A 25266-nucleotide genomic window follows, 5' to 3' on the forward strand; every position below is an offset into this window, starting at 1 on the left:
ATGAATGGCGTCCCAGCAAACTGGGAGAAGCATGAAATGGATACATGGGAAGGTAAGAGAGGATGGGAGAGTGAAAGGGGTTGGGTCTATTGCCTTTATGGCCAATACTTTAAGCAACCTTACATCCGGATGTATAAATGAGAGAACTGACTAGCATTTAGTTGAAGGGCTAATCAATGGTTTTGTCAAATAATTTTCTTAGTTTCGTGTTTTCTTCTTCGGAAAGAAAAGACTGGTTACAAACCCATTATGTAATGATATTGTGACCAGTTTGTCACTTTTGTTGCAGCTGTACTTTCCAAGATATACATATATGTAATGAAATAAATGACTTGATAGTTGTAGGGGATTGTGTGCTTATATTTGTTACTATATTTTGTTGAATAATCAATTCATTTTCATGAATTAGTGAATACATATTTGAGGACTGTTCACATCTTTTCAGCGTATTTTGCCATATTTCAATGTGTGTTAATTTGAATGTAGTAGAGCGGGTATTGGTATGTGTAGTAGAGTGGGTATTGGTATGTGTAGTTTGGTGCTGTTGTGTACTGCTGAGTGGGGTAACAAATGTATTGATCTGTGGTCTGTGTCTGTGGCCCATCTGGAAAAGGTTTTGTCCCCAGTCAGCATTGTTTATGTGATGGAGGAGAGGTTAGGATTACTCTACTGGGCAGTGTTAAACCCCTGGGTTGGCCAATTTCTGACTACCTTTCTAAACCTAACACAGTTTCACTTTATTTCACCTCATTTGAATTCATATCAGAGTGTACTTACTACCTTTTAATGAATACTTGAGATTATATGTGCCATGCAAGAGTCATCAGTGTTTCATTTTGATACAAATCCCTTTAGAAAGTGTAAGTTAATGGTGAAGGAAATTGTAGTTATTCATTTACAGACCCAAACCAATCCATTCAGTCAGTCCTACTAACTATCACGTCTTTGGATTTTGTAGATGACTCAAACCTTTGCAATGTTCTCAGTCAATGGGATTGTCACATTTCTCTTTCCCAGGTGAGTTACAAATCAATGTAGTGTTTTTTTGGGACACAGTGGGGAGTTTTTTTTCAATGTGGAATCAGTTGTTCTGCTTTCAATGATAAAAGCCTCCATACATTGATTGTGGTCCGCTATTAGTTTCCTTTGAAACCCCAAACCTCTTGAAACATGAGTAGTATACAGATGTGGGATCTTAATTTGACTTATATTGTCACAGCAAAATAATGCAGCAACAGCATTTGAACATTTTGTACATCATTTTACATTATTTTTGGTTAGGCTATTAGTTGGCCGAAAGTAGGCTACATGGAAAGTGCAAAACTGTTAATATAACCATGTGTTAGTGGTGGTTTTCATTGAATTTATGTAAAACACGAAGCTCATCTGCATTTCCAATTCTCAGCAACAAAAGATTGATTAATATACTACACCTGTATGACCCATCACTCAGTGCTACCATGGTTACCACCAGGTAGTGTTCTATCTAGCCTTTTGAGGGCCCTGAGCGAAATCAAAGTAAGTTTGTAAGTTTAAATATTTTGCCATGGGCGTAGAGAATATTTGGCAGTTTTAATGCAAGTTTTCTTCAGTTGTACAGATTTTGCCATGGGGCGGAGAGAAAATTGTGCAATTTTATAGCAATTTTCATGCAAATCTACTCATTTTGCAATGGGGCAGAGAGAAATGTTTGCAGTTTTAAGGCATGTTTTCTGCAGTTCTACTTATTCTGCAATGGGGCAGAGAGAAAATGTAAAATATTATAACAAATTTCATGCAATTCTACCCATTTTGCCATGGGGGGGATAATGTTTTGGCAGTTTTAAAGCACATTTCCTGCAATTCTACACATTTTGCCATGACTTACGCCTTGATATCTGACTGAGAGTGACCAACAAAATCATTGGGGGCCCCTTGGCGGTCAGGGCCCCTGGGCATGTGCCCGGTCAGTATTCGGCCATGACTACTACATTTTTAGATAACTGGCTAGACTAACTTACCAATCTAAAAATTGTTAGCTGACATGGCTAATTGAGTGACTGTCATTGACTGACAAAACAAGAGAAAAACTGCTAATGCACAACCAAATTTCGAACTTGCACCTTGTGTAAGCAACTGTTTATGTCACTTATGCCTGGAGCTGGCCCTGTTATCTAGAGACAACCAGATCAAGAGCTCTTTGCTGAGCCCTATGTGTTTGATAATGGTTATCTTGGCATGTGATAGTCATTGTGATCATTTGTCTAGTGGTTTAACCATAACATAACATAGCCATCAGCTGAGTTGTTCCGTTTACGAATTCTCTTGGAACATTTGTCTCATGTTTCCTATTGTCTCTTATGTGTTGTCTTTTCAGGGAAGGGAGGGGCTACTGTATCCACTCCATTTCCGCATGCTAATCCTATCCTGTCAGCTCTGGAAGTTGTGTTTCTTCTCCAGCTGAAGGAGGGTTAAATCCACTCAGTCTTTCATCATGTAAAGGAGCCCGCTGATGCCTCTCTCTGTCTCTCAACACACCAATTCACTCCTGCCATGGCTCATCCAAGCAGGAAGTCCCCTTTCTTACAAATTCTGGGTGGGGGGAATGCGCCTGTGCTTATGTGTGTGCCTGTGGATGCGGGGGTAGTGGGATAGAGGCTGTACTTGTGAAGATCAATAACAGTGGGGGAGGTCAGGAACTGTGGCATCTGTACAGGCTAAATATAGCCAATGCCTGCTTAATATGGCGTTCTAGGGTCTTTCCCCTCATTTCATTTAAACGTTTATGTGAGTTCTGATCCAGCCAAACCAAATCAAGTCCTCCATATCTCAGACCTTTGTTTCCAAGGGGAGTATTATTTTAACTGCCAGTACCCACCCCCGATGCATACACACTTTAAATCTAACACACACAGAACACCATCTGATACTCCCTATGAAAAAAGGCCATAGCTTGACCTGATCACTTTATTGATTGTTCTTAATCCCTCTCTGATGAATAATTTGTTCCTATGCATAGTATGGATATTATTCTAGGTGCTGTTTTTAGTTAGATCAAATCTATTTATTCTAGGTGCTGTTTTTAGTTAGATCAAGTCTATTTAGATAGTCAAGCCACCCCCCCTCTAGACGCAGGCACACACACACACACATGGAAATAATAGCAAGTGCATTATAGTTTGTATTTCCCGAGACCGGAAGGGTCTGGTAATGGAAAAGATAGGTGGTTAGCCCGTTAGCCTGCTGAGCCTGTTAGCCTGCTGAGGCTGTTAGCCTGCTGAGCCTGTTAGCCTCCTGAGTCTGTTAGCCTGCTGAGCCTGTTAGCCTGCTGAGTCTGTTAGCCTCTTAGCCTGCTGAGGCTGTTAGGCTGCTGAGTCTGTTAGCCTGCTGAGCTTGTTAGCCTGCTGTGTCTGTTAGCCTTTTAGCCTGCTGAGCCTGTTAGCCTGCTGAGCCTGTTAGCCTGCTGAGCCCGTTAGTCTGCTGAGCCGGTTAGGCTGCTGAGTCTGTTAGCCTCTTAGCCTGCTGAGCATGTTAGCCTGCTGAGGCTGTTAGCCTGCTGAGCCTGTTAGGCTGCTGAGCCTGTTAGCCTCTGGGAAGCCCCCAGTAATACATAGGAGTGCTGGGGAAAACATACTTTTATTAAAGGGGGGGTTTAAATGGCCCAATGTTGCAAGCACCTGTGTTGTTAAATACCACCATTTGGTTCATATTAGGTTGTGCTGACTGTTAAGGCTCCGCATTAACAAGCACAATATCAAACTGCTGCACTGGACTTTTGCCTGCACGCTCATGTTTGATAACAAAGCAATGATATTTAAAAATGCAAAATGTCCTACGTTTGCTACCTGTTGGTTGAAACTTAACATTTAGACTTTTATTGAACGCTATAGCAATTATATAATCGCTCAGTCATAGTGTGCCCCAGTCTGTGAAGAGAATCAATTAGATTTGTGTCACAGGTTATGTTGAATTTTGAAATTAGATGAGTGGCTTTTTCTTGGTGGATTTTAGGGATCTGTAACTGTAGCCACTTCTAAGAACCCAAGGAGCTATACAGAGAAATAACCAAACACGTCAATGAATATTGATTACATTCTAATATTGAGATCAAAGACCTGTTCAAAAGGGCAGCAGCTAGCCTAGCAGTTAGAGCATTGGTCCAGTAACCGAAAGGTTGCTGCTACGAATACCCTTTAGCAAGACACTTACCCCTAATTTGCTCAAAGGGCGCTGTACTACTATGGCTGACCCCGTAAAACCATGCATTTCACTGCACCTATCTGGTGTATGTGACAATAAAACATGTTATTTATTTTATTATTAAATGTACCTTTAGATGTATTCATCAAGGAACTCAAATGAATGTGTTTGTGTTACGGCAGTATGTCTAAGTTGCCAGGAGAAAACATAGAAATAACAACAGCAGAGCTCAGTATCTATTGTCTCAAACCTGTTGCTGTTTAGGGGCACAAGAGAATGCAAGACAACATTACCATTTATGCTGTTACAGAAACTCAACATTTTTGGCTTATTTGTGTACTTAATCAATATTTTGGGAATGAGCTGGATTGACTTTAATACTGTTTAATAATGTTATCTCTGAAATATCTTATAAACTAGTGACTAATATAGTATTAATTAGCATAGAATTAACATGGTATCTGGCTAGAATGTAATTACCCAATGCTAATGACCCAGGCTGTAATCCCTGGTAAGATCTCAGCCTGCTTCCCAGAGACAGTACTGTGTGAGGGGGGTTTAAATGTTATCCAGTAAAGTATGCGATGTCAACATGCCACCATTGTCATGACTATGAGCTAAATCTGCAACTGCATAAATGAACATAACACTATGTAGACAGGAGAGACCAAACAGCATGGTGTCTGACTGTTGGAAAGGTGCAAATTGGTTATATCTTCTTACTGTCTCATAGAGATAGAGAGAAAGAGCGGGAGAGAGAGTGAGTCGGCATGTACTTAGTTAGGAGAAAGTATGCACCCTTTCCTCTATACCAGGCGGTGTCAGAGGAAGGCCCAAAAAATGGTCAAAGACTCCAGCCACCCTAGTCATAGACTGTTCTCTCTGCTACCGCACGGCAAGCGGTACCGGAGCGCCAAGTCTAGGTCCAAGAGGCTTCTAAACAGCTTCTACCCCCAAGCCATAAGACTCCTGAACATCTAGTCAAATTGCTACCCAGACTATTTGCATTGCCCCCCCTCATCTATGTATAGTCACTTTAATAACTCTACCTACATGTACATACTAACTCAACTAACTGGTTCCCCTGCACATTGACTCTGTACCGGCACCCCCTGTATATATTGTTATTTTTTACTGCTGCTCTTTAATTACTTGTTACTTTTATCTCTCATTCTTATCCATATTTGTTTTGAAACTGCACTGTTGGTTAGGGGCTCGTAAGTAAGCATTTCACTGTAAGGTCTACACCTGTTGTATTCGGCGCATGTTTTAGATTTACATTTACGTCATTTAGCAGACGCTCTTATCCAGAGCGACTTACAAATTGGTACATTCACCTTATGACTAATACAATTTGATTTAAAGGAGTGAGTATGGTAGAGAGAGATGTAAAGAGGGAGGGAGGGAACAGTGGAAAAGTACAGGAGCTCCATTCAACCCCTGCTCCCTTTCAGCTGGGCATGATTGTAATGGAAACACAAGACAAAACTGCTGAGTGAAATACCCTTCAGCAGGCCTTGTCCCAGTGTCACCCACTCAAAGGCTTCTCCATCAACCTTTGTCTGACTGGGAATCTGACAAAGGGAAGATGTTGCCACTATATGTCTCTTTTCTCAGCATGGCACAGGTAATAGGACATGGGGAGAGAAACCATGGAGCTAAATCAAAAGAGATGCTCAGTTCATTAACAAATTGACCAAAAGGGGGTGGTTACATTTTTTGAATTTCAATTTTATTCCCCCAGTATAAACAAACCTGTTGATAAGGAGTATTGTTATAATTTCTGAAATAAGATTACTGAAAGGATTAACTCCAAACGTTACCTTGTGCATCTAGTTCACTAATGTAGTTGTAAGTAGGCCAATATCATTATTGGATCAGTGTGAAACAGGAGTGGTGTTTGGGAATGTCTCTTGTCCATTGACTCTGGTTTAAAATGCTTGCGTTGCATTTCCTGGTTTGCGTTAAAGTTTGAAATGAAACCCAGCCTGACCCCTGGGAAACAATGCAGGCTTTAATGGGCCCAGTGGGAGGGCTGGGTGAGGTGAGGGTCTCAGGAACCAGGCTGCAGAGAGAGAGGGTGGAGTTCAAGATGAAGCAAAGGCCTGACTTTACAACTCTTCGACTTGTCCCGTTACTGTGGATTTATCACCCTGGTCACATGATCCAGGAGGAGCCGGGGGAAGGGAGGGTGACCAGAACCAGGATGGAACCAGTCTGACGGACTGGACCACTGGCTGCCATACAATGGGGATGTGAGGCGGAGCCAGAGTTTGACGTGACACATTGAGATCAAGTGTGTGAAGGTGTGAAGCAGGTTGTTTATATGGTGGCCATGCACTTGAAAGAGAGGGTGACATATTTGGCAAATAAGCCCCTGCTGGCGTGAATTAAGGAAACTAACGGTCATTGTGTTTTTTTCATTGAAGGAAGTCAGGCATTTCACATGGGATGCTCAATGAAATATATGGTTTTGATGCATTCATGTGCTAAAGTAAGACAGCCAAATGGCTTATTGAGGAGGAGAGGATCCATAGCGTAAAACCATGTGATCTTTTAGACTTGCTTTAAGGCAATGAAATCTTTTACGTGCTCTCACAGCTTGTGTTGAAGTAAAATAGCTAAACAGAACATGGTATTGGTGATCTAGAACTTATAAGCAAGACAATGCAGAGGAAGATCCGTATACAGTATGCCCAAAAAAAGAGTACCTTTTGGTGGCAGCCAATTTGAGAAACAGAATATAGAGAGCTCTCAGTTGAAACAAAGGGGGAAAGTATGTGGGTCCTGTCTTCTTTTCTGGCAGGCTTAGTGGAGGTGTTGTTCTGTTTAGCACACAGCACAGGGGCTTAACGACCGAATGGCTCTTGATTTAAACCTCAAGCTGAACCTTCTCTGATACCTCCACCCTTCCTTGGGCCACAGGCTTCTGTCCTCATTGTGCTCCAAGAGCCCATTTTTATCAGGCTAAAGTCACTTCATATGGAATCATTATATAGGACATCAACATTTTCTGGACATAAAGTGCTTACATGCTGCAATATGTAGTAGTGTGTGAAAGCAAATTGATGCTCCTCATATATGGCTGCAGGTAGCCTAGTGGTTAAGAGCGTTGGGCCAGTAACCGAATGGTCACAGGTTTGAAACCCCAAGCTGACTAGGTAAAAAAGCTGTTGATGTGCCCTTGAGCAAGACACATAATCCCAATTGTTTTGAATAAGAGTGTCTGCTAAATGACTAAAATGTAAATATGTATGTTGCTGGACTTACTTCTGACAGGCCTTGTTTTTTAATTCAGCTGAGTCTCTCTGTACTACATTGTTATCTGTATGGCAGTGTGATACAGTCATTACATGAGTGTTCCATATAGAAGACCAAAAATTGGAGTCGTGTCACTAAAAAATCTATTGCTCACTTCAACAACGCTTGTGTTGAGTAAAAGCTCCTCACTGTTTTCAGGGTGCCGGTGTGTTCACGTTATTAACTAATGATTAAATTATAATCTGCTGGCGGGAACCGAGTGACCCTATTGTGTGTGTGTGTGTGTACAGTATGACAACCTCTGAGGAGCTTCCTAAGGAGAAAGAATTTAAACCTCATACCATTTAAATGGTAATCCCACTGGGATTTAGAGGTCTTCAATTCACCATTCAGTAGATCTGGGAGAGGCTTTATCCTCCCATACATTCCTCCTGCTCTGGCTAATTAGCTCTAGTACGTGAACCTTACTCTGGACTCTGAAAGCCCACTCTACTTCTTATAGTAGGCTTAGAGCAAAACTGGACACATAGCACCTCTTTCACATGTAGGATCTTAATTTGATGCAATGCAGGACATTTAAAACATGTAGTGTATTTGAAGTTTAAAAAGGCATCTGAAGTTTGTAATTTAAAAATATATATATTTTTTTTATTTCACCTTTATTTAACCAGATTGGCCAGTTGAGAACAAATTCTCATATACAACTGCGACCTGGCCAAGATAGAGCAAAGCAGTGCGACAAAAACAACAACACAGAGTTACACATGAGATAAACAAACGTACAGTCAATAACACAATAGAAAAGTCTATATACAGTGTGCGCAAATGTAGTAAGATTAGGGAGGTAAGGCAATAAATAGGCCATAGTGGCGAAATAATTACAATTTAGCAATTAAACACTGGAGTGATAGATGTGCAGAAGATGAATGTGCAAGTAGAGATACTGGGGTGCAAAGGAGCAAAAATAAACAACAATATGGGAATGAGGTAGTTGGGTGGGCTATTTACAGATGGGCTATGTACAGGTGCAGTGATCTGTAAGCTACTCTGACAGCTGATGCTTAAATTAATTACAAAGTATTTACCACTTTGACATTTTAGACTTGATTTACCCTTACGGAAAATGTATCAAACCCCTACAAAAATACCAGTTCATTATTATAATAATAAAAATGTCCTGTTGGTGTAGGATTATTTTCCTGCTGTAGCAAACTGGCTCAAATTAAGATCCTACATCTGTATAGCAGGATTCTGATTACGTTGCAGTCAGTGTTGTAGTACTCGAGACCTGTCACAGTCTCGGACAACATATTGAGTATCTTGGTCTTGTCTCGGTGTCAGATACATTTGTACTCGGTCTTGACCTGGTCTCAGAAAGTGAGGACTCGTAATTTCTTCCCGAGACCAGTGGAGTAAAAAACAAATAATTATAAGCTTCCATTCAGTCAGGAAGTATTCAGACCCCTTCCCTTTTTTGGTACGTTACATCCTTATTATAAAATAGATTTTAATCAATCTACACACAATACCCCATAATGACATAGCGAAAACAGGTTTTTAGCTATTTTTGCAATACCTTATTTACATAAGTATTCAGACCCTTTGCTATGAGACTCGACATTGAGCTCAGGTGCATCCTGTATCCATTGACCATCCTTGAGATGTTTCTACAACATGATTGGAATCCACCTGTGGTAAATTCAATTGATTGGACATGATTTGGAAAGGCACACACCTGTCTACATAAGGTCTCACAGTTGACAGTGCATGTCAGAAATTAAATTGTAGACCAGTTAGCCATAAAAGCTTTGAAACAAGATAGAATTGATATTAATGTTCCACTGGGTAGAAGTGAGGCCAAATGTAAGATGAAAGCCATTTTGATAGATGTGTGGCAGAAGAGATGGGACGCTAAGCCCAAGGGCCAGCATTTATATGCCCTCCAAAGAAAGGTCAGTGGACCAAGATTCAAAGGTCAGATTAGGAAGAAATAGGTGGTGCTTGCTTGATTGCGCCTAGGACATTATACATTGAACTTGTTATTACATCTGGTTGGCAAGCATGGGAATGGTTTGTGTCTGGAGTGTATGGTCGATGAAACGGTGGAGCATGCGTTGTTGTGTTGTTATATTGTTGTAAGTATGTTGAAGAGAGGGAAAAATTGAAGTGTAGGGTCATTGATGTTGGACGGGGTTGGGGGAGTTTGGAAGTGATTTTGGGAGTGGGGCAGGGTCTATTAGAAGTTAGTAGGGCTCTTTTTTTTCAGAAGAACTGATTTAGGTAGGAGGATATATAAATGTTGTAAACCGTGATTGACCACACACTCCAGCACAGTAGGTGGCGGCATGCACCTTTAATGTTGTTTTGTGGACCGCCATAATATCATAGAAGAAGAAGAAGTGCATGTCAGAGCAAAAACCAAGCCATGAGATCGAAGGAATTGTCCGTAGAGCTCCGAGACAGGATTGTGTTGAGGCACAGATCTAGGGAAGGGTGCCAAAAAAATTCTGCAGCATTGAAGGTCCCCAAGAACACAGTGGCCTCCATCTTTCTTAAATGGAAGAAGTTTGGAACCACCAAGACTCTTCCTAGAGCTAGCCGCCAAACTGAGCAATCGGGAGGAGAAGGGCCTTAGTCAGGGAGGTGACCAAGAACTCGATAGTCACTCTGTCAGAGCTCCAGAGTTCCTCTGTGGAAATGGGAGAACCTTCCAGAGGGACAACCATCTCTGCAGCACTCCACCAATCAGGCCTTTATGGTAGAGTGGCCAGACGGAAGCCACTCTTCAGTAAAAGACACATGACAGCCCGCTTGGAGTTTACCAAAGGGCAACTAAAGGCCTGTTAGACCATTAGAAACAAGATTCTCTGGTCTAATGAAACCAAGATTGAACTCTGTATGTCTGGAGGAAACCTGGCACCATCCTTACGGTGAAGCATGGTGGTGGCAGCATCATGCTGTGGGGATGTTTTTCAGCGTCAGGGACTGGGAGACTAGTCAGGATCGAGGTAGAGATGAACGGAGCAAAGTCCAGAGAGATGCTTGATGAAAACCTACTCCAGAGTGCTCAGGACCTCAGACGGGGGCAAAGGTTCACCTTCCAACAGGACAACAACCCTAAGCACACAGCCAAGACAACTCAGGAGTGGCTTCGGGACAAGCCTCTGAATGTCTATGAGTGGCCCAGCCAGAGCCCGGACTTGAACCCTATAGAACATCTCTGGAGAGACCTGAAAATAGTTGTGCAGCAATGCTCCCCATCCAACCTGACAGAGTTTGAGAGGATCTGCAGAGAAGAATGGGAGAAACTCCTCAAAAACAGGTGTGCCAAGCTTGTAGGGTCATACCCAAGAAGACTTGAGGCTGTAATCACTGCCAAAGGTGCTTCAACAAAGTACTGAGTAAAGGGTCTGAATACTTATGTGAATGGGATATTTCCGTTTTTTTTTTAATCAATTATGTAATATAATAGAGAAATCATGCACAAAGTAGCCTACACAGTCACAAGGCAAGTGAATATATTCACATGCGTGCCTCACACATGGCCTAATTTCAGCAGAATATCATAGGCAAACATGATTTTCTGCATTGTTGCCGTTTGGGAACTTTTTGGCAGAATTAGAGTATACACACTTCTCCAGGCACCACTACACCAGTGTAAATGGGCCGATGGAAGACAACAGTCACACACAGCATGATGTTAAAGCATAAACAGTCCATAAACTCTGACATAATAAGCCAGTAGGTCCTAATCATAAGAATACAAAAACTCAACCATTAGCCATTTCCCAATCAAAGTTTACAACTATTACTTCCCATTGCAAAAAGCATTTGATGTTTAGCACACAAAGTTGGACCTAAAGTTTAAAGTGGAACTCACAGCATTTTAACTACTTTGCAGATATGAAACAAACAGACAATCATAATATCAGTAAAAAATATACATTTCCCAGTTTATGCTACAAAACCAACTTAATAAGACGTTTTAAAAATAGGTTCTATTTGACTCAGTGTTCCATAACTTACACTAAGGCATTGTAGGCAGAATAGATGGATCCAGTTTAATGCATGATTAATATAATTCACCAATACATTTCTTGGTAATCCAAAAAATATTGCTATCAGGTTGCAAATCACAGCTGGCATGGTACATTGTTTGCTGCCTCCATTTGGGATGTACTGTTTCAGTTTCAATGATTCAATATTATGGACAAAAACAGATGAATGTGACTAGCACTGGGAATGTCAATACAATCAAACTAGCAAGGGAAATGATCACAAGTCAGTCATAACGTGGCTAATAGGCTAGCGAATCTATTTATGTAGCAAGCTAAAAACACAGAGCCTAACGTTAGCTTGATAGCTAGCTAGCTGCTAGGAGGATGTCATGTCATGCCATTGGAGGAGTGGGGGAGTGACTGACTTTTTCCCCTCATATCATTTTTCGGTGGCTATACACACCTAGAGATGCAGGTGTCATTTGGTTAGCTAGCAAGAACTTCAATGAATTTTATCCAGTTAGCATATCTCATGCGTTCGCAAAGTCACTACTCTACTCCGATTTCTGAGCACTCTCGTCTGAGTGTACCAGAGCGCAGAACCAGTGATGAATTTCCGAACGCGCAACACCCACTGAATATGACTGGTCTCAGTAAACGTAGGGGAAATTAAGTTATAGTTAGTCAAGAACGCTCTAGATAATATGCTACGGCGAGTAAAATGGTCAGAGTGAGGTGTTCTCTCATTTATGTGTGGAAGTAGCTCGCTAGCAAGCTAGCCAACTTTAGCCAGTTAGCTTTGGTGCTTGGTTGGGGCAAGCATGTATTAGCAGGCAAGCTGCAGAAGGACGAGGAGACTACAATTCGCCATTGTTTATCAGTGCAATTTTGACGTCCAACTAGCTGAAAAACTTTGACTGGGTTTATTTAATGTTCCTTCGTTAGATTTTAGCTCATCTTGCTCTGGCTAGCATTAGTTGTCCCACCCATTAAGTCAAAATGTGACTGGTTGATTCCACTGTCACTCCAAAATGTTACCCTAATACAGTTGAATGGCAGATCCCTTCATCTAGCTTCTGATGGCTGACCATCGAAATATTTAATATTTGAGATTCTTCAAAGTAGCCACCCTTTGCCTTGATGACAGCATTGCACACTCTTGGCATTCTCTCAACCAGATTCTTGAGGTATTTATTTTTATTTATTTCACCATTATTTAACCAGGTAGGACAGTTGAGAACAAGTTCTCATTTACAACTGCGACCTGGCCAAGATAAAGCAAAGCAGTGCGACAAAAACAACAACACAGAGTTACACATGGGATTAACAAACGTACAGTCAATAACACAATAGAAAAAATAAAAATCTATATACAGTGTGTGCAAATGTAGTAAGATTTTGGAGGTAAGGCAATAATAAGACCATAGTGGCGAAATAATTCCAATTTAGCATTAACACTGGAGTGATAGATGTGCAGATGATGATGTGCAAGTAGAGATACTGGGGTGCAAAGGAACAAAAATAAATAACAATATGGGGATGAGGTAGTTGAGTGGGCTATTTACAGATGGGCTGTGTACAGGTGCAATGATCGGTAAGCTGCTCTGACAGCTGATGCTTAAAGTTAGTGAGGGAGATATAAGTTTCCAGCTTCAGTGATTTTTGCAATTTGTTCCAGTCATTGGCAGCAGAGAACTGAAAGGAAAGGCGGCCAAAAGACGAGTTGGCTTTGGGGATGACCAGTGAGATATACCTGCTGGAGCGTGTGCTACGGGTGGGTGTTATGGTGACCAGTGAGTTGAGATAAGGCGGGGCTTTACCTAGCAAAGACATATAGATGACCTGGAGCCAGTGGGTTTGGCGACGAATATGAAGTGAGGGCCAGCCAACGAGAGCATGCAGGTCGCAGTGCTGGGTAATATATGGGGCTTTGGTGACAAAATGGATGGCACTGTGATAGACTACATCTAATTTGCTGAGTAGAGTGTTGGAGACTATTTTGTAAATGACATCGCCGAAGTCAAGGATCGGTAGGATAGTCAGTTTTACGAGGGTATGTGTCACGTCCTGACCAGCAGAGGGAGTAATTGTATTAGTTTTAGTCAGGACGTGGCAGAGGGTTTGTGTTTTGTATGTATTTCTACGTTCTGTCTAGTTTAGTTTTTCTATGTTTAGGATTGGGTGTTGGACTCTCAATTGGAGGCAGGTGTTTCTAGTTGCCTCTGATTGAGAGTCCTATATATAGGTGTGTGTTTGGTTTGGTATTTTGTGGGTAGTTGTCTTTAGCACTGCTGTTAAGTGTATAGCCTGTTAAACTGTCGGTCTGTCGGTCTTCGTTTTGGTGTTCACTTTACATTCACTAAATATTCAAGATGAGCATCCACATTCCTGCTGCGTTTTGGTCCTCTCTACCCGAAGACAGCCGTTACAGTATGTTTGGCAGCATGAGTGAATGAGGCTTTGTTGTGAAATAGGAAGCCGATTCTAGATTTAATTTTGGATTGGAGATGTTTAATGTGAGTCTGGACGGAGAATTTACATTCTAACCAGACACCTAGGTATTTGTAGTTGTCCACATATTCTAGGTCAGAACCGTCCAGAGGAGTGATGCTAGTCGGGCGGGCGGGTGCGGGCAGCGATCGATTGAAAAGCATGCATTTAGTTTTACTAGCATTTAAGAGCAGTTGGAGGCCACGGAAGGAGTGTTGTATGGCATTGAAGCTTGTCTGGAGGTTTGTGAACACAGTGTCCAAAGAAGGTCCAGAAGTATACAGAATGGTTTCGTCTGCGTAGAGGTGGATCAGAGAATTAACAGCAGCAAGAGCAACATCATTGACATATCCAGAGAAAAGAGTCAGCCCGGGAATTGAACCATGTGGCACCCCCATAGAGACTGCCAGGTTTGACACATTTAACTCTATCTGAGAAGTAGTTGGTGAACCAGGTGAGGCAGCCATTTGAGAAACCAAGGCTGTTGAGTCTGCCGATAAACCCCCATGTCATTGATAACTGACCAACAGAAATTGGGATGGGCTGTCTTGGTAACTGATATCATAGTTAGGAAGCTAAGCCAGTGAGGGTGGAGTTGTTGTGTGTTATCTTGTGAGCTCAGCCAGCCATGCTACAGATCAGCACATGGACACATTCCAACTGGAGGCAGCCTTTGCTCCGCTGGGCTATTCACTGTAACCATGGTATCAACCCATCTGTTCAGAGCTTTTATGAGGGGGGATGGTGCGGGGGTTGAGGGGTGTGTTGTGTGTTGGTGGATAGTGGATAGGGTAGCACTAGCCCATTCATAGACGCTACCTTCAGCGCCTATTGACGATAGTATCTTCTGGCCGGGGGAGTTCTGTTAAGAGCCCCAATGCTTGTTCTAAACGTTAACACGCATCGTTTGTGATACGGTTTTGGAAACATAAGGAACATATCTTTCAAATCAGTGAGAAATAATTTTCTAAAAACAAAATGTTAAATTACTACACAGCTTTATAGGGTTAGGGTTCTCACACGGCCATATTTCCATGTTTCAGTGCTTGTTTACGGAAAACAGTTAACTACCTGTGCTTATTAGATATGTTTGTAAACGGAAGACTGACACCACTAACGTGTTGTCACTGAAAAATACTGTCGACTGCAACTGTTAAAACAGTGTACAGTAAGTGTATATTTTGCATTTGTGAAATTATTTTGATGTAATATCAAAGTTAAGAGGTTTTATTTTGCTAGAACCTTACCGCAACTGAGAATCTATTCACGTTTAGATGGAGTATTTGGTTGTTTTGGCTGCCAGAGCCAATTCACCCTTTAAACAGAATGTGTAAGGTCCTTGGATTATACGGAGTAACATTAGGCTCCTTTAGTCCATTATTGGGCTAGGGTAGCACTAACACTGTGGACAGCAGAGAGTAGGGAATTTAGGTTCATTTATTCTCTGCCAACATGGTGAGTTCTATCATCTAGCCTAGAGGTAGATGGGGATTTTTCCAGTTAAGATTTTTAAACATATTTTTTGGTGTCCTCGAAGTGTGCTGGTCTGGAGATTGTGCAGTTTCTATGGTGATTAGCAAAGTAACTAAGAATGTCAGGAGTTCCCAGAGAATTGTAAGTCATACATTTCAAGCTAGAATCCTTAGTTACATACATTTTTGGACAGGTGTTGGTGGATAGGGTAACACAAATGAATAATATGTATCCATTGATTCTTGAAGAATATAACTTCTAAATGCCTCATGAGCTTAGTTCAACTGTCGTTCCCCATAAGAACCCAAAATATAAGATGTAAACAAAGTAAATGTAATCAAACACTGTATATAGTCTCAAAACTATCATTTTGATATCATCAGCTCGGTCTATGAATTTGAGAGTGGTTATATTTCTCCATCACCGTCCCTTAGCTTTTTAGTGAAACAGGAGTGGGGACGCCTCTGTTTTGATACAAAGCTGAGGGATGGGCCTGGGGAAATGTAACCACTCAAATTCATAGACAGGGCTATGGATGCAAGGACTGGCCATACATGATATCAAAGCTATAGTTTTAATCATGATTTGAGCCTATAACGTGTTTGTTTACATTTACATTGTTTACAAACATTGGAGTAAAACAAGCTAATATTCTGGGTTCTGATGGGGTACGGCAGTTAAACTTAGCTCATTAGGCATTTATAAGTTATTCTATTCATGAATCAATTGATATATATCATAAATGTATAGGTCCAAAAATAGATGTAGCAACTAAGGATTCTAGATTTAAGTATATATCTCTACGATCCAAACTCCAACACACACACCCACTGGAGCATATGCACACACAGACACATACAAGCAAGCATGCATGTATGCACATACACACCTATTGTCACTATATAGAGATGAATGTGAAGCTAAAGCAATTTAGCATCAGTGGTATTGGTATTTGGCGCTAAGGGCTACTGTAGTAAGCTACACTATATATACAGAAGTATGTGGACACCCGTTCAAATGAGTGGATTTGGCTATTTCAGCCACACCTGTTGCTGACTGACGATTCTGTGCTTCCAACTTTGTGACAACAGTTTGGTGAAGGCCCTTTCTTGTTTCAGCATGACAACGCCTCCGTGCACAAAGTGAGGTCCATACAGAAATGGTTTGTCGAGATCGGTGTGGAAGAACTTGGTTGGCCAGCACAGAGCCCTGACCTCATCCCCATCGAACACCTTTGGGATGAATTGGAACGCTGACTGAGAGCCAGGCCTAATCGCCCAACATCAGTGCCTGACCTCACTAATGCTCTTGTGGCTGAATGGAAACAAGTCCCTGCAGCAATGTTCCAACATCTAGTGGAAAGCCTTCCCAGAAGAGTGGAGACTGTTATATCAGCAAAGGGGGGACCAACTCCATATTAGTGCCCATGGTTTTGGAATGAGATGTTTGACGAGAAAGTGTCCACGTATATTTGGTCACGTAGTGTAGGTATATTGTCTTTATTCTGTTTTCACATCTGGGTCTCTCATGGCCACCACATGTTGTTAAGTTGCTAACACTGTGTAATTTAACCTATTATTTTTGAATGTGCTTCATTTGGGACATGCTGTTCCACTACTTCCTCGAAGGCAGCCCCTCCCTCTAGCCTCTACCCAAGCCCCCAAATATCCCCAACATGTGTTCCAAATTACTGCCCTCACTTGGCCGTCTATACAACATTTCCTATTTTGAAACGCTCAGCAAAAACAAGCTGCTCCATGTACCCTTCGAGGAAACAAGTTGAAGGCTGAAATATGAAGGCTCTGTTAATGGTATGCACTGTGTTTGTCTTATAAGACAGCTGTGATATGAAACTACTAGTTGAAGAATCAATAAACAGTTGGTCTGATATATTTAAACACAAATAAATTCCATTCTCACAAATTCCAGCATGTTCACTGATTTGTAGACCTTATGTGGGCTTGTGTTTCAATGTAATTTATATTTATTGAAATCGGAATGAATCTAGTCAGGTTTCACTGATTGGTGTTAGACTATAGACACTCTGAAGAGTTTACGTGATGCTGTCACTGTGTCAATCTCAGAGAAAGGAGAGCCTGTAAACTAATCACCAGGTAGGCCAGCATGTGTTACTTTAGCCTGGTCCTTTCTCTTCTCAGACATACTAAATAAAACATAAGATGTCTGTGCTCATTCTTCCTCACATTCAGCTGGTTACACACTGGTTGGCGACCCTAAGTTACAGTATGATGGTTAGAGCTGTATTACACATTTTACATTTACATTTTAGTCATTTAGCAGACGCCCGACCTCACTAATGCTCTTGTGGCTGAATGGAAGCAAGTCCCTGCAGCAATGTTCCAACATCTAGTGGAAAGCCTTCCCAGAAGAGTGGAGGCTGTTATATCAGCAAAGGGGGGACCAACTCCATGTTATTGTCCATGATTTTGGAATGAGATGTTTGACGAGCAGATGTCCACATACTTTGTCATGTAGTGTATGTGTCAGATATCTGTTCTGTCTTCTGCTCTAACCAGTCATTCTGTCTCTTTTGTCAGATGATGCAGCTGACCCACGTGTTTGCCTTATCTGTGGAGACCGCGCCACAGGCCTGCACTATGGCATCATCTCCTGTGAGGGCTGCAAGGGCTTCTTCAAGCGCAGCATCTGCAACAAGCGTGTGTACCGATGCAGCCGAGACAAAAACTGCGAAATGTCGCGCAAGCAACGCAACCGCTGCCAATACTGCCGTCTGCTCAAGTGTCTACAGATGGGAATGAACCGCAAAGGTAAGGGGAGACCAAAGAGGCAGATTGACAAGCAGATGAGAGCCACACATTATAATTTACTGTACTAGAACCATAGATTGTTCTAGAACCACAGATTAAATTAGAATAGCTCCAAGAACTTTCAGCTCTCAATCAGACCCCCCAGCTCTGTAGTTATGTAGCTAGTGCCCTCTGCTGGATTGACTGGGTAAGTGAATGTTCTCGTTTCACTCTACTATTTCTTGATTTTCTCCTGCGGCACAATCATAGCAGCCACCACCAGGTGGAGCCATAGTACAAACGTTCCCATCACAACCCCCTAGGAATTAGACTTTGTGTTATGAAACCCAAACATACTATTTTAATTGTACTTTGTGTTGTGTATGCCCTGCACCTCTTCCCCATATATCTTGTTGGGGTGCTTATGGCTGTTCCTTGTGTTTTCCAGCAATCAGGGAAGATGGGATGCCAGGAGGGAGAAACAAAAGTATTGGGCCTGTCCAGGTAAATATTCACTGTGCACTCTACTACAGCTAACTATTAGTTTCCAACAGTGCCTTTGATTTTTCAGAATTTGAATCCGTTCCATTTCAGTTGAATTAGCTTAGAACCCATTGTTGAAAGTGATTTTTTAATGTTCATATTCACTTAGAATTTCATTAGCTAGCTTTGAACAAGGTAATTGGGCAAATCAGCATCCCTTATTGCTTGCAGCACCAGTCATTATTTACAATGCTCCATCTATGCCATTAATATTAGATGGAGAATTAGCCATGCTTTTCAATAGTCATTTAGGCATAGCCAAGATAGATAGAGTAATTGCCTTTAAGACTAAATTATATTGCTTTGAAATGCATGCATGTAAATTAGCAAGTGTGTGAAAGAATGCGTATTGGTGTGGATTGATCGTCAAATCTCATATCAGGGAAAATGTCTTGAAGGAGATATAAAGGAATGTCTGAGGAGCGGGGTTTTAAAAGAAAATACTACTTTTCAATTCACATTTCACCCTTGCCTTACAGTTCGTTACATTTCTGGTGACGCGACATTCTTGTTCCGCTGCTCAAATTCACCGTAAATGTCACAGTAGCCACTATCCAGTAAGCACAAACTATTCAACAATGACATATAGTTTTCTTCTTAAACATGTTACACTATTGAATAATGCAACCAAACCATATTACAGTCTTGAATAAGACAACAATGTGCAGACAATTAAAGGGTTTATTTTCTCGTTGGTAGGCTACACTCAATACATTTTAGCTTCAAGACATAAGCACAGAGTTGCTATAACATCATGTCTTCATCAAGTCACATTAGCCTATCAGAAATGAACAATTAACCCTCTCATACGAATATAAAAGTACAGTAGGCCTACCGTACAACATTACAACAAACCAGGTTACATTTTTATCCTGTTTTTATCGCTTAAGCTATGTATTTATAGCCTAAAATAAGGCCATTTATTTGTGTTCTGAGAAAATGTGAATGTGATCAAATTTATTTCTTTTCAGACTTCGGGTGGCTAGGCTACTTAGGCATTTTTAATTCAAAATTATTGACTGGAATTAATCAATCCACACAATAGTGATGACATATCTTTTTAATACGCTACAACTAGGGTCCGGAGTTGGTTAGGTTAGCCTACTACCAGATCAGGAAAAACTCTGGGCCCCAGGAAAACATGTTCCCCCTACTACTCTGGGACCTGTGGTTCCACCATTGAAATCACCACACGTTACAAATGAAAAACACAAAAACAGATCCTATTTGTATGATCTACATTTGACATGTTTTTGGTGGTGGGGATGGGCTTCCATAGTTTTATGTGGCTCAGTGCAGACGGAAGCTACTGCGACAATTTCAGAATGTAGCAGGCTGTTACTGCAATTTCAGGTAAAAACTCAATGAAACAAGTCTGAAACATTAGGAAAATGTCTGTACATATCAGCTGTTTCGAAAACATTGCTCTGCTATTACCATTTATGCTGTAGGAGTGTTGGCTCAACCAGACAATTCTGTTTACACTGCCCTGCTTTAAGGAGGGCAACTGTTGGGTGAGTATTGTGAGCTACCTCCAGAGGTAGTGGTTGAGACGTAGCAAGTACACAAGTTTACATTTAAGTAATAGAAGTAGCCGATGGTATTTTTAAAGAATGTGTAGTAAGTGTGAAGAGGCTCTTAGTCTTGATATGCTAATGCTCTGCAAATGGCTTTGTAGATTATGTTCTCTGTATAGTGCTTATGAAGTGGTAAGGACAGCCATGGTCTGTCTGTGTGTGTGTGTGTGTGTTTTTGGTTTTACTATGCTTGTGAGGATGAGAAGTGCTCACAAGGATAGTAAATCAAGGAACATTGGGAGGAACATTCAAAGTGGGGACATTTTGCCACTCCCCACAAGGAAAAATGCTATTTTAGGCTTAGGGGTTAGCGATAGGGTTTGGGGTTAGGGTTAAGGTTAGGGTTAGGTTAAGGGTTAGGGGTTAGGGAAAATAGGATATTGAATGGGAATCAAATCAATCAATTGTTTGGCCCCCACAAGAATAGTCAAACAAACGTGTGTGTGTGTGTGTGTTTCCTTGTGCCTCTGTGGAAAAAGTTTTCCTAGGATAATTATACCCTGGATAACAGTGTTATGTTAATCAATTCAGATGTATCTTACTCTCACTCTCAATCCAACCTTCTGTCTCTGTTCTTTCTCTGTCCTTCTCTCTCTCTCTGTTCTCCCTCTCTCTCTGCTCTCTCTCATTCTCTCTCTCTCTCTCAGATCACAGATGAAGAGATTGAGCGGATCATGTCGGGACAGGAGTTCAAGGAGGAAGCCAGTCTGCCGGAGCACACCTGGAGCAACAACGGTGACAGTAGTGACCACAGTTCCCCTAGCAACGGCGCCTCCGAGGGCAACCAGCCATCACCTGCTTCCACTCTATCATCCAAGTGAGTTAGCGACTCGTCTACATGAGGGAGCATCGTAAACATTGTCAGCAGTTAGTCCATGTATGAGATAATTAACTGCCCCTGACATTGTAACACCTCATTGCCTAGTTTTAGCCAAGTTTTTGCCAAGTTTTCTACCGAAAGAATGCCTGAATGCAATCTATTGAGACACAGCAGGGGTATCTGTAGATTGAATTCAGCCCATTATCTGCTGTTCTTGGAGACATGCATAGTGTCTATCTGCAAGCAGCAAGGCCAAACATAGTGGTATTTACATCTCTCTGTGTAACCATCAATGTATCTAAATCAACCATGTACTCTGATTATGTTAGATGTGCATAGAAACAGTTACTCATAAAATCTCAACAACAAAGGCACACTTATGAGATACCAAAACATAATTGATGGCGTTTAGTGTAAGTACAGTATTTATTTGAATGAGTATCTGACCATTGTGTTTTCTCTGTCCAGTCGTTCTTTAGAGATGGGTGGTGGCTACACGGCTGCTGCCAGGGACCAGTACATCAACACCCCCATGAACACCACCTACCAGCTGCTACCTCACCTCTTTAGCTACGCTACCCAGTCAGGCCTGCTGGCCCCCCAGCCCCGCAGCCTCTACCCCCAGTCCCACCCCCTGGTGATGCAGCTTGTGGCTGCAGAAGACCTGGCTCCACTGGCCACCCCCATGCTGATAGAGGACGGGTGAGTAGGCCTGCTTAACCTGACATTTCTGCTGAGCAATGGAAGTGTGGCATGTATTTCACATAACAATTTCAGCAGACATCTATTCGGAAATGTGTTTAAGAAATGTGTCTTCCATTTTACAATAGGAATTTTCTGACCATTTGACCAGGTCAGCCAAAGCTCCTGGCCCTGAACAGCATGCTGTTATGAATCTTGTTGATATTCACATCCGCGTCTCTCTGTCTCCCTGTTATGTATGTCAGGTACAAGGTGACTCAGGTGGAGTTGTTTGCGCTGCTGTGTCGTCTGGCCGACGAGCTGCTTTTTCGTCAGATCTCGTGGATCAAGAAGCTGCCGTTCTTCTGTGAGCTGTCTATCGAGGACTACACCTGTTTACTCAGCTCTACCTGGCAGGAGCTGATCCTGCTGTCCTGCCTCACCATCTACAGTGCACAGATCTTCGGAGACCTGGCTGACGTCACCGCCAAGTACACTCCCTCTGATGAGGAGCTGCAGGGGCAAGTACTGCCAGGCAGTGGGATCACTGTCAGTGTTAAACAATGATACTGGGGGTGACCATACCCGCCGGCCATGCGTTCATAGGTTTATTTTGCTATCAATGTATGGAAAGAGACCATTTATCTGAGAGCCCCTACTCTTATTTGGTGTTGGTGTTCATGCATCAGAGGTTACAATGCAATATTGTTCGCTCACTTAGGCTTATGTTATTGTAGTATTTTTGGAGGTGTGGTGGTTGAACAGGGCTCTAAAGAGAGGGGATCATGTCAAATGTTGAGTTGTGTTTCCTTCTGCAACAACAACCTCCTATAGTGACCATCATTCCACACTGTCAGTTCACTATCTTTAAAGGCTATGATGTCTCTACCATTACACATGGGTATATTGGCATTGGACGTGTGCCAAATGAACTGGCCCGTGAAGCAGACAACTCCTCAGGACTGTGGCTAGCACAGTCTGGGCCATTATGAAATACAGTATTAGATTGGCCATAATACTGTGGGGGCTTAGTTGTGTGTAAATCAGACCAGAGTTATCTGACCTTATGGCACACTTGCTCCTAATTTTCTATTGAATTTACAGCTGGGTTGTGTTGCAGTAGCCCATTTTTCTGCAGTTTTCCCATTGAAGGAGAAGGTGTCTGACTAGCTATAGAAGTGCTAAACGCTGTGTAGGCACATGTACTAAAGATATTAGTTAAAGAGACCCAGATCTAAGGGGAGCTGTAGTGTAGAGACAGGCATGGAGATCGATGAGATCAGTTATTCAGTTTGACATGTTTTAGTATCTGCTCCTTAAAGCCAGGGCCACAATTTTTCACTGAGGATGGGGGGACATGCCTCCCCCCACATTCTGAAATTGCATTTTTGTCCCCCCCTGTTTTATCATTGGAATGTGATACAAAACGAGGCAACAGTTGGCTTTAGGACCATGCGGACGTCTCTGAGTGGTCAGGTAGACTGTTTGGAGTGTTTATCTGACTGGAGAAGAGAAAAAAAAAAAACATTTTGACCCCCCGCCCGCTTCTAAAACCAAAATTGTGCCCCTGCTTAAAGCTACAGGAAATGTTTAGTTAGTGAGATGAATGTCCCTAATCACTTGTAGGGGATCAGACATAATCCACTTCTCCCCCTTTAATTTCCCCTCATCTTCTTATTATGAATCAACTCTCACATTACCATGATTCTACTCTATTTTAACTTGTTCTCCCTTGAAGTCTTCCACTTCTGTAGCGTGTGCGAGTGTGTATGAGAGCTGGAAGTCTTGTTGATTTTGGTTTTTTTTGTGTATGTTTTGTTTTTGTGTGTGTCACATTTCACAATCTCACCATGTTTTTGTTTGCGTCCCCCCCAAGGTTCAGTGAGGATAGCATGGAGTTGATGGAGAGGCTGATCTATCTGTTCCGCAAGTTCCACCAGTTGAAGGTCAGCAACGAGGAGTACGCCTGCATGAAAGCCATCAACTTCTTGAACCAAGGTAACACACACACATGCACAGCCAGCCAGACACAGCACTGTTCCAACAGGACTTCAAAAACTGCTCTGCTGCTCAAATGCTTTATTAAATAAAAAGGATGAAAACGTCACACATACAGTACATATAGCTAAGGTCCTCAATGAGTTCCTGTCTGTGCAGATATCCGCGGTCTGACTAACGTCTCCCAGTTGGAGCAACTGAACAAGCGCTACTGGTACGTGTGTCAGGACTACACTGAGTACAAGTACCCTCAACAGCCCAAACGCTTCCCTGAGATCATGATGTGTCTGCCAGAGATCCGTTTCATGGCAGGTAAGTTGGGGCATGGGGATTGGCATGGAGGGCGTTGTATTTTATGACATGCTAATATAAAGGTCCATAGCAAGGTAGGCGATAGGATAATTGTTCTGTACTCACATCCTGTAAAAAACGTGTTTTTTTCCAGGGAAACTGGTGAACGTTCCTCTGGAACAGCTCCCCCTCTTGTTTAAAGCAGTTTTGCACTCCTGCAAATCCAGCTTCATCAGCAACAGGACAGGAAGTTCTCCCTGCCTGACTACTACTGGTACCTCCCCCGGGAACTGAGCCCCGCACCCCGGCCCCAGGACCGCCCCTTGACAAGGATCTTGCCTGGGGGGTGGGGCAAGGGACTGGTCCCCCTTCCTGTGAATGTGACAAGCAATTTTTGTTCTCTATATATTTATTACACGACAGAGCTGAATGTATGCTGATTTACGCTGTGCACATGCTTCTGTTCAAACTAAATGCACAGAGATGCATTGGTCTTTGGAGTTTACAAATATGTATCCGATTGCTCAACGTGTCGGTGTTGCCATTGTTAGAACTAGATTTTTACGATTTATTTTATTCGGAATGGGGACGGGTATAAATGAGATGACAAGTGTTTTGAGACTACCTCAGGAAGATGATGTTGCTTTTTTCAGGTACCTTTTTCTCGCTGTTTTGAAATTAAGAGGCTGCCCAGTCTAAATCAAATCCCTGTAAATGCTGTAAACTCCTGAATCATAGATGATAAATCGGCCTTTACCATTACATTGACCAAAGGCATTGCTGCATATTCATTTGAACCAAAGATAGAAAAGCATTCAACCCCACAATCAACAAATGAATGTTCTGAATTTCCCACTAGTACTGGTGTATTTTCTCACTTCTTGTAGTATTTTTGTACACTCTTTCATACAATCCACAAACAGACATCCTGTAGGGATGGCCTGGTCAATGTAACATTCCTTGTCTTTCAGTGAGGTGAAATTGTGTGGGATTGTGGGATCTTCATGGAAAACAAGCATATGGGTATTTTCTACAATAATAGACTGCAGAGCAAATTTAGTTGCAGGGGTAGGGGAAATTTGTTATTAGCTTGAATGAGAATTGTTTTGACCAAAGTGATATGCAAAGTTTTTTTAAGCAGCACCCATAGATTGGTGATTAGTCGACAGCTTAGTGTAATGATTCCT

General features: G+C 42.0%; 1 protein-coding gene across 1 annotated transcript; it reads left to right on the top strand.

The window, feature by feature from the left end:
* On the top strand, positions 1-24518 carry LOC115164079 (nuclear receptor subfamily 6 group A member 1-A-like). The gene is made up of 9 exons (XM_029716193.1): positions 1-52; positions 17939-18190; positions 18618-18673; positions 20937-21106; positions 21578-21811; positions 22057-22311; positions 23667-23788; positions 23948-24100; positions 24234-24518. Exons 1-9 carry the CDS (start codon positions 1-3, stop codon positions 24371-24373), a joined length of 1434 nt encoding a protein of 477 aa, XP_029572053.1. The 3' UTR covers positions 24374-24518.
* Positions 24519-25266: the final 748 nt, after the last annotated feature.

The sequence above is a fragment of the Salmo trutta genome, chromosome 27 (genome assembly GCF_901001165.1).
Source record: "Salmo trutta chromosome 27, fSalTru1.1, whole genome shotgun sequence".
Lineage (NCBI taxonomy): Eukaryota > Metazoa > Chordata > Actinopteri > Salmoniformes > Salmonidae > Salmo > Salmo trutta.

Coding starts and splice junctions, on each gene's coding strand:
- LOC115164079 (XM_029716193.1), top strand. CDS start 1: ATGAATGGCGTCCCAGCAAACTGGGAGAAGCATGAAATGGATACATGG. Junction 21,107..21,577: donor GCTTCCACTCTATCATCCAA/GTGAGTTAGCGA, acceptor TTCTCTGTCCAG/TCGTTCTTTAGAGATGGGTG. Junction 22,312..23,666: donor TCTGATGAGGAGCTGCAGGG/GCAAGTACTGCC, acceptor GTCCCCCCCAAG/GTTCAGTGAGGATAGCATGG.